The following is a 10,591-nucleotide window of genomic DNA, read 5'->3' on the forward strand; positions in this document are numbered from 1 at the left end:
CCACTCCTCGCTGGGAGATCCAATCGCACTTCAACACTACACAAAGGGAAACCATGACAAGGCAGTTTCACACAGCTGAAACTTGACAAAACTAAACTTGATTGGAAATCAGGCTGAAAACCAGCAGAATACAAGCAGATTTTGGTTGCATCTTGAGATTTTCCCAAAAGAAAGCGCTAACTAAAAGCAGCTTTCAAATGAAAGCAACTGGACTCCAGAGCCTGACACATTCTGACGAGTCCAAATCCATTTGCCTGTGTGTTCTGTCGGTCCGAAGACATTCACAGAGAACAGAACCTCTTAGCAACTGTGGGCTGTTGATGTTTTGGGCTTGTTTGGTTGCTACTGTCCCTGGGGTGTTCTGTGATGCATAACTTAAGACACACTCCATAATGAACCAATGGATTTTCATTAGCACACTGATAAAGCACAAAAGATTCCACATGCTGGGAATACACGGCCAGCTCTCAGTGCAACTATTATTAGTCTTAGATGGGGCTTTCTATTCATTCTCAAAGTGTGCCAATCATTTTGGAGCTGACTAAGCTTCCAGCACTACAGAAAGCAGTCAACCTGTGCTCTCTCTGACGCCTGAAAGAAAACCAACCCATGTCTCAGTCTTCCCTGCACCTGGAACTCAATGATACATCAGTTTTAAACCTTTGATACCTGCCCATTCCACACAAAAGCAATATCAAAGATTGCCTACACTTCAAACTAAGAAGTCACAAAACAAACAACCATCAGTTACACTAAGGCAATTGACAAGGCCCTCTATGTTCAACAAACAATAGGAATTTAAGTACAAGATACTTACATAGCTGTACTTGGCCAGAACCTTTCAGTGGAGCATGGCCTTTAACATCAGAAATTAGTATGTGCTTGGTTCAATGTTTTTTGAGGTGATTCAGATACCACCACAATTGGGGGAAAAAGCTGTTTATTGGTGTGGTATATGACAGGAAACTTCACTCCTGTTGACAAATGTCCCCATTTGTTCACAGGATTGTTCTGACACTTTAATTCAGCAAACCAATATTCCCCAATTTTTTGTGTGTGTGTCTGTAGTTTGAGATTCAGCATGTACACCCATGCCTGGCAGTTTAGTCAGCTAGCAAAGTGAGAATAGCTTCCCATCCTGACCAGCAGTCAAAGTCGCTGCTTCACCCCTCCTCCAAAGCCAGCAAATGAGAACATCAACACCACCATGCTTTTACACTCATTTGACATTTCAGAATGTGTTTATACGGACATTCAGTGTCGTCACAGCCTCCACCGCTAACGGCACTGAAAACTGGAGCATGTGAAGTCATGGCGGAAGTGTCATGTTTTTGACGACTGGTACAAAACCACTAAAAACTCGAGAAGGCGATCCAAAAAAAAAAAAAAAAAAAAAAAAAAGAGTCAGAGGTCCAGAGACGTGGTGAAGTAAAAGCGTGGGCCACGTGTCTCGTAAAGCGTAAATTTGTCTGGTTATGTCAGTGTCAGAGCAGTTATCCTGGGCAACTGTCCTGCGGTAGCCTGGGGGAGGACGGGTGGACACAGATTAGATCCACTCATGATTCACACAGAGAAAAGGCTTCAGGCTGGAGATAAGCTCAGAAAAGAGAGAGCACTCTCCGAGAGAAGAGAATTTCTGCTCATGCATTGGGAAGCGAAGCCTGCTTTAGGCACCGCTAGAGCACAGCCAGTGTTTACCGGCCATTTAAAACGAGATTACCGAATATAAAACACAAATAAACTAACTGAATGGATTCCTATGGAGGTGGGATGTGACACTTGAGTAGATGGTACTGGATGTTTCATGAGGGCCAGTTTCTTCAGTTTTCAAACACAGCACTACAGTCGTCTAATACAAGCCTGCTGTGCGTCAGTCAGAGGCCACACTTTATCAGACTCAGAAGAAAAATAAACACCACTATTCCAATAATTTCTACACAAGAGACTGTTTGGAGTTAGAATTAGGGTAGGCTACAAGGCATTTTGACAAAAAAGTGCTGTCACACATTCAGACACGTGTCACGTAGCACCATTAGAGCACCGTGCAAACATCCCATAGTTACGTCCTCTTCTCCGGATGACCAAATAATTCAACTTGTCTGGTGGAAACACCAGATACAAAAGTTTGTGTGTGTGTGTGTCAAATTTCAACTTGTTCCTGCCTACTTTTTGGAATGTGCTCATTGTTAAACCTCAGGGTAGAGCACAGATAACTGGTTGGGCTGAAACAGCCATTCAACTGGTTTGGTTCTGAAAATACCTGCTGAAGACACTGCATGAAAACAGTATTTGACACAGGACAAAAAAACTCAAGTTTGAATATCATTTCTTTTTTATTTGATGCTCAAGGAATCTTCCTGTCTTCATGATTCACTCTTTTTCTTTTTGTACCACTCAGCTCTATGCACCTAAAGATACAAGAGTTCCTACACATGAGAAGAAAGCACTGGGACACTAGCATACACAGCACTTCATGCAGGTCTGAGACAAGAGCTTATTTGATTAGTATGGAATTTGATTTAAGTGTGGGTGGGGAGGAGAAAGAGACCAAAGGACTCCATTCATTGATCAGTAGAGACTTCTAAAGGGAGGGAGGGAGGAGAAAAAAAAAGGAGTCTTGTGTTCAGTAGGCTGGGATGTATTCTCTGCAGATCATTGCTATTCAGAATGTGGCTGGGTGAACGCAGGGCTGAGGACCTTGTTCATGAGTAGGGTGGGAGGCCCGGGAGACAAAACAACCGCTGGTGTCAAACAATGCCACTAATTTTGTGGCAACAAAGCTGGACGGCTGACAAGCAGTGAATGTCCTGGGGCAAAATCTCCCATGCTGTGAGGTGGAGGGATAAGGAGCTACAGCGCTGATACATGAGGCATCGTAAACACGTCAGTGATCCCGAAAACTCTCCTCTAATGGCTTTTAGATTTGTGCCTCTCCTCGGAAGAGACCAGCCCACATGGACTCGGAAAATGTTTCTTTCTTTAGAACCATTCCAGCTAACTTCAAATTGATAACTGCGTGGCAACAGTATATTCTAATTCTCCAGGCCTTCTGCATACACAAATCAGTCAAACCACTCAGTCAAAACACAGGCACTAAGCCAAGGTCAAATAAGACCGTTTAGACTTTTAACCACGCAAGATCCACCAAACTCAGGAGAGTGTTAATGAATACATTATCAGAGTCTGGCCTGCTAACAGAGCAAGTTACAAATTAAGCTAATTAGTTTCACGGCTGGAGAAAGGCATTTCCATCTGCACAAAAGGCTTTTAGCAATCTCGAGAGAGACAAACAAACCGATTGCAAAGCCATTCGACAACAGCCGTTATCTGTTGTCTGCACATCCTATGTAACAGAAATGCAATTATGTAGGCAGAGGAAAACTCAAAAAGGCTTCCTATAGGTCTTTATTTGAACAGGGCTGCCCCGCCCCTTTGATAAGCACAGGGTTAGGGTAAGGCAACCATTCATATTCAAAGTCTGACTGCCAGTCTAATGTTAGGAGTTTAAAAAAAATGTTTTCAGCCATTGTGCTTAACTAACGCACGGCCAAAGCAAACAAAGCTGGAGGAGTTTGCTTACTCAGATGCCGGGTTATTATAACACAAACAGTTGAAGTAGAAATTCATACTAAGAAGAGCCCTGTACTCTAGACACAACTCCAAAGAAATCTTTCCAAACGTGGCTTTAAGAAAGGAAACTGTGACTTTTTTAAGAATGTGCTGAAAAGCACAAACAAAGATCTTTTATTTTTAATCTCTCGACTCCTAACAGAAACTGACTGTAGAAGCCTGGCTTGGAAGTCTCTCTGACCCTTCGCCGTGGCGAATCTTGCTCCTGGAGAAGCACAACTCTGAGAGTCTCAGATCTCTCCTTAATCTAACACACCCACTTCAGCTAATCAAGGGCTTGATAATTAGTTGATGAGCTATGTCAAGAGCAAGCAGAGATCTGCGGTGGGAAAGAATGATCCGTGATAAAAAGAAACCTCTGCTCTGCGCAAGCACAGTTGACAAGCTCAGGTGAGTCCAGACGGCCTGATCAGACAAGCCACAGAGGCACAGAGAGCAGCCTTCCCCTTCAGTTGCCTACAGCATTTACAGTCCGGGCCCTAACCTTAGCCACAGCAGGCCTTGAATGAGTCTCACTCCCATACTCCAACCTGGGGGCGTAGTCTCCTGTGTGTGCATTCTCCTCAAACCAATCCTGTCTCCAGCAGCTCCAGCCGGAGGAGCTTTAGCACAGGCAGATACACAGGCAAAGTGAAGGGCTACAGATGAAACTGTTCAAGTTGTAACAGGCCAGAATCTGAATGTTTCAGATGAATAAAACTGAGCCTGCTCCCCTCTCTATGAGTAGTTTTCCCCAAATAAGGCCTTATTTGTTCGTCGGGTCGTTCTAAATGGCTGGCAATTTTCACACACAAAACATGGTAGCTGAATGGAACCAAAAGACTTTAGATGGCATGCTACTGATCATGATTACTGTTTATGACTTGACACTTCCAGTTTTAATTATTAAAGAAACAAATAAATCCTGCAGTTCCTCCAGGATTGAGTTAAACCTCCCTATCTACTATAAGTAACCCCTGAAAAATACAAGTGAAAAGTGGGGGGGATCAAGAATGATCAAAAACACAGTGTCTGCTTGGTGACTGGCAGTTCCAATATGCTCAATACTTCCCACGCCTACTGCAATTTTAAGCAAAAACGTTCATAAAAACTTATTTTGGGGGGGGGCCATGGGCTAATCAGTCCAATAATGTACTATCAGCTCAGCAGTCCAGATGGGCTCCTCACTGCATCGTGTGCCGTTGAATTTGACTTGTGGACTACACAGGCCTCTTTGTGTAATGAGCATTCAGGAACACGGTCCTCACACAACATCTGCTGCCATCCACTCCAGTTGTAATGGTATCGGCCAGTATCTGGGAAACTTTACTTTGTGAAAACACTCGATGACAACCAAGCATCGAGAAAGATTCTTTACCTCATTAAAATGCTGTGGGTGTGGAGTTTTCAAAATCACTGCACTTACAAAGACCACACACACACAGGTTGTAATAAAAACAAAAAACCCCACAATGCTCTTACAGTCTGTAAAAATACTGAGGAGGAACAAAACAATTAGCCTACATCTGACAGCTCTTGAAACAGTTTCTCAAAGCTTATTGGCCAACAAAGTCCTGTTTTTCTCAACTGCATCCAAGATCACGCACTGCGTCGGTAGTCAAGTTTCAGGAGGTCAAAGTCTGAGTGATTACAGTCACCTGAATATCCCCTGTTTACTGTAATGGCAGAACTATCATTTAAAAATATGTAAGAGATAAGGTGTACAGGTTCCAATATGATCAAACATAGTCACTGACTCCAGCCACACAAACTTCATACATTAAGCTTACAGCAAGGGTTTGGTCAAGCTGTTTACTTGGAAGCCTGGTTACCAACTGGTTGCCAAAATAAATGCTTCAATCAAATCAAATTTAACAGCCATTCAGATGTCACTCTGGAATGATCTGTCACATATTTCAGCGGTGCATTTAAGAGCTACTGGGCCTTAGATGCTCTTGAACTCTCCCTGACCTGGTTTTATATTTTGGAATGACAACACTTAGTTTGTTGTCTATGTCAAAGTCGTGGAAGAAAGAAATCATGATGAAAGGGGGGGGCATCACAGCTTTTGCTTTACATTTAATTTGTTTACCTCCTAATTTAGTGACATTTTAAGTGATAATAATAATTGGTATAATCACTGTAAAATAATAATAACTGTAAAACGAGTAAAAAAGTCAAACATTGTTATGTTTCTTAGGTAAAATATTCAGAGTCACGTAAATGTGCTACATGAAAAAGTATTGCAAACTATCCGGTAGGGATGACCCCTTGTGTTTCACATCAGCCCTGTGACATCATTACACGGCAAATCTCTGAAGCATTTTCTACAATTACCGTGTCAATCACATGGCCAGAAATAATCCGCTACTGATCAATAATCTGGGCAAAATTACATATACCTTGAGATTTATAGATTAACTGAGACACAAAGATGATTTTAGAATACAGGAACAGGCCAAGACTACAGCTTGACAGAAACTTTACTTTCGACAGTGCTTTTTTTTGTTCTACATTGCTAATGGTTTTCATTATTTACGTTCTATGAGATACCTCTGGTTTTTCATAACAACACAAATATCTGACTTCATAAATACGTTAGCCAGTCTCAGGCCTATTCTTACGAAGGTTCCAACATACAGACTGTTTGTATCTCTTCTTCCTAAACTGTTGTCCAAGGCATAAATAAAATAACGTTAGGCGTCTAAAAGGCAAATAACTCATCTTGAAATTTATCCTTGGAAATCGGGAAGTGTTGCTTACACTTAAGTGCTGCTTACATTTAAGTTAAGTGCTGCTTACACTAGCGGACAAGAAATAAACAAACTTTTAAAATAACCTTAAGTATTCATACGCCTCGCATCAGGAAGTAATGTTAACACTTGCGTTACACTTCTCTGTTTGGATAGCTAACCTAACCACTCGACTCTTCAAAGAAGCAACAAGTAACCTCGCAAATGTGCGGTGTGTATGCTAATATGTCCTGCTACTTTCGGTGGCAGCACAAACTTTTAAAAAAAAAAGGACACCACCGCGTCTGCCACTAAAAAAACGTTACACAAACACGTTACATTTGTGTCTCATTGCAGTTCTGCAGAAGTTACACTTCGCTTACCATTACCTGATGTGAACCACCACTTATGTTTTAATATAAGGAGAGCAAACTAACGTTTGAGAGCTAGCGACTACACTGCTTGAGTGAAATAATGTGTAACATAGTCAGAATAAAGCGTTAGTTGGCTACAAGCCTTCTAAAATAGTGGCTTTGTGTGTTAGCTCCGCTTAGCTTGCATGGCTTAGAGGCTGGCAGATTTATTCTATATTGTATAAAGACTTACCAAGAGGCAGTCGGTGTTAATTTCCGACTTCGGATCCTTCAACATGGCATCGATTTTGTCAAAACGAGCCGTCAAACTTTCTCCCGCAGACATTTTTGCTGTTGAGTTCCACGCCGGCGAAAAATGTGTTGGCTAGCTTTAATAGCTAGCTAGCTGGCAAATAATTTGCTATCGACTTCCTTTGGGTTGACTTTGCAACAAGCAGCCGTTAGATCAAAGAGTGGTTTTATATCTTTTCAGTTTTTCACTCTCATTACTACGTATAAAGGGGTGTCGATCAACAAAAAGCCTCATTTTCAGAAAACACGTACTTCCCCAAGGATTAGTCCATGATGACAACTTGGCAACACAGAAAAAATAAAGTAGCTAAGGATAACGTTAACGTAGCTAGCAGCAATAGATTACTTAGCCAGCCTTCACTGAGCCGCGAGGAGATGAAGCAGTGTGGAGAATATTTAAAATGAGAAAAGCGGGACGACTCGCATCCAGACGACAAACTATTAAAACGTCAATAACTGAGCTAAGAACGGATTGCAGATCAGCCACATAACTCCCGGCCTGTATCCAAATCGATGCCAGGCCCTTGCAACCGATGGAACGACAAACGAGTCTGACAGCTGCAAAGTAGAAGTGGCGAAAAACTTCGCCTTCCCAATTTCGACCAGTTTAAAACACGATCACGTTAAAACGATTCACTTTATTCCTTCCGCGATGCAACTCAAAGTTTCTGTGTTCGACGCTCGTACGTAATACAAGAAAGAATCCACGGGATTCTTGGTACGTGCACAAATCGCTTTTTACTCGGTGTTATTTTTCAAGAAACAGACGGTACCCGATTTCTCCCACTGCCCGACCAACATGTCCGCCTTCCTGTTCAAACACCCCTAAGAAGCAACTTTGAAACTTCTCATACTGCGCATGTGTCCTGTGTGAGGCGCGTTCAGGACCAGAACAAATCAGCCCTGTTCAAAACAGAGTCTGAATGCGAGTCGCTTGCACGACCGTAACGTCGAGTTTTCTCTGTTGTTGTGGTTGACGATTAAGCATAACCAAATAAAGCTCAGACGACTACCGCAAACTTGTCGTCTATATTAACTGCGCCCCGTTTTGATCAAGAGCGTGCCAAGTTCAGTTATACGCCCTCAGGTGTAACACTATAGAAAGTATGCAAAGTATTTAAATTTAAGATGGTCATTTAGTTAGTTATTGGAAAAAGTAATAATGAGACAGCAGCTTTCGAGAGGGTTTCTGGAGCTTTCTCCTCCAAAATACGGAATATGTATTGATTTGTGGACTTGAAAGAGCTGCGTGAGGAAATGAAAAACGAAGAGAAGTGTCAAGCCCTGCACAAATCAAGGAACCATTAAACCATTAAAGTCGAATTTTTTTAGTAATAGTCGACAAAAGGAGTCCCAGAAGCAAACATTATAATCTTTGGTACCATCCCTGCATGGACAAGCAGTCAAAAAGTACATGCAGTTTGAGACCGGTAATGAAAAGCACATATATCCAACTTTGAACTGTTTAGACTTTGTCGTAAGCCTGCTAGCTATGAAAAACGCTCCAACTGGAGGTCTTCTCTGGTCTTTTCCAGGTGGCCACCAACAAAGTTACCTTCACTTCGTGAATGACCTCATTAATCCCAGTTACATCGATGAATTGCAATGGAACAGATGGCAGCTGAATTGAATTACATGAAATTAAATGTAATTTCACTTTGTGGGATCATCTGTGCGATATCATGTTTTGCACGGAGTTTGAGTATGTTTCAGGCAATGGAAATTGAGACAAGTGCTGTTCAAATACATGTGAATACTGCTTCCAGAAAACAGCAAATTAATTAAGTGGCATCCTTACTGACTTTTGAAGTAGTATTCTGATCAATGGAACTGTCATTCCATTGTTAATGTAAAGCGTGTACTGTAATTGTTGACAACACCTATTTCAGTTAGGGAACTCCATTATATTTAAATTTGTTTCATGTAATTCCAATATAATTACAATTCTGCATCCTCAGAACTGTTCCAACTTCTAACTTCAGTTCCATGTAAGTTCACAATAGATGCAGTCTACCTGGACTTGCATGTTATTATCTAAAACTGCTGAAAGAGTAATTTCACAATTGTCCATGATAAACATTATCAATTCTGATGACTGGTGCTGTTGTTATTACACTGTGTTCCCTATTCTGTCTCCAGTTGCTGAGTTAAAAGCAACAGGAGATGATGAGCACATGAGCAAGTTTCACAGAACCAAATGAGGCGGTATAATGTTTCATATCTTCAGCAAATAAGGATTCTCGAGACCCACAAAACAAATCATCAGTTACTGGGAGTCACTAATGGATAGTAACTTAACACAAAATCTCATCAATCATAAATACTGAGCTTGAAGTAGCTGTGCACAAAGTGTTGCACAGAGATCGAACACATTGTGTTGGTTTGAGTTGTCTTTTGATAAGGGTGTGATACTCTGATAAATGTGTGCTACCCTGGAAAAATGTCACAACTACAGTAAATGGGTTGGGTTTGTTATTTAGGTATTGAAGTGCAGTGGACAGGAGAGCAGTTCAGTAACCAGAGTTTTAAGCCAAACTATGAATGCTCAGCAACATGATATTGATCAACACAAGTCACTTCAAAGTTGCTCGACAGCAGTGTGAAGGTTATACACATAGGATATGACAGTTGGAAGTTGCTCTATACAAGACCATGAGTGAATGAGCTCCAGTGTTCAGCTGTAGTGTGAAACTTCCTATAATTACAGCAATCTTTTTTTTTACTTGACGTAAAAACAAAAGGGCCAGACAATGGGCTTTAATGTATAGATCTCCAGAGAGTCAGTATTCACTGGAAGGTATTCTGTGCTAAACCAATAGGTTTTGATGCATAAAATGATTGGTACAGTTAAGTGGATATATTGGTTATGTTATGATTCTGCTAGGATTGATGATACCTGTGGTATGTGTTGTTGATGTGCTACAGCTTAGAGGAAAGCCTAGAAGCAATTCTAGTTACTCAGTGATCAATTTTAGGTTAAAGGAAAATTCTCAGAGCTCAAACTTCTTTGGGGTATCTGAAAATATTACAGCATTCACATAAAATTGTAAGGTTATCACCTTTACTCATATTCATTCAAACTTTTTTCTGTAAAACTTTATATGAGCCGACTCCATGTTTTCAAAACAATCTGGAATGGTGATGTCTCTATGCATGACAAAGAGAAAAATGTATTACCTTTGTGAGTATTCAGAATCAGGTATGTATTATGTTTCACAGTGCATCTGTACAGTCAACCATTAGAGGAAAAAATGATTGCATGAAGAATCCAGTTTAGCAACTTAAAGTCAGTCTATACAGGCTGGGCTTCACACACAAGGCCATTGTATTGTGAAGACGTCTTAATCTCAGTCAAACATTGTTTATGGAACCAGTCAAGGCCAGAGTTACAAGTCTTTCAGTTCCTTTGATCAGTTTAATGAGACCACTGGCACAACTTTCAAAGCACTCAAAAATTGATACAAGCAGCTGATTGTCTGTTGGGCAAACAATGATATAAATTTTGTGAGCAGCTTACACTATATTGTTGTGATTCCATAAAAATGGATTGATAAATAACACACAAGAATTATTTAACCCACAGAT

The 10,591-nt window shown here is 41.0% G+C and overlaps 1 protein-coding gene across 2 annotated transcripts in view; it reads right to left on the reverse strand.

Moving 5' to 3' along the window:
• Window positions 1-7,160, reverse strand: part of rock1 (Rho-associated, coiled-coil containing protein kinase 1) — a 46,591-nt gene extending 39,431 nt beyond the window's left edge. For both annotated transcript variants that reach the window (XM_030774033.1, XM_030774032.1), the window contains exon 1: window positions 6,948-7,160. In XM_030774033.1, coding sequence (XP_030629893.1) covers window positions 6,948-7,040 — 93 coding nt within the window. In that variant the 5' untranslated portion in view covers window positions 7,041-7,160. The remainder of the gene's footprint in view (window positions 1-6,947) is intronic.
• Between the last annotated feature and the right edge of the window lie 3,431 nt (window positions 7,161-10,591).

This window comes from Chanos chanos, chromosome 5 (assembly GCF_902362185.1).
Source record: "Chanos chanos chromosome 5, fChaCha1.1, whole genome shotgun sequence".
NCBI classification, from domain to species: Eukaryota; Metazoa; Chordata; class Actinopteri; order Gonorynchiformes; family Chanidae; genus Chanos; species Chanos chanos.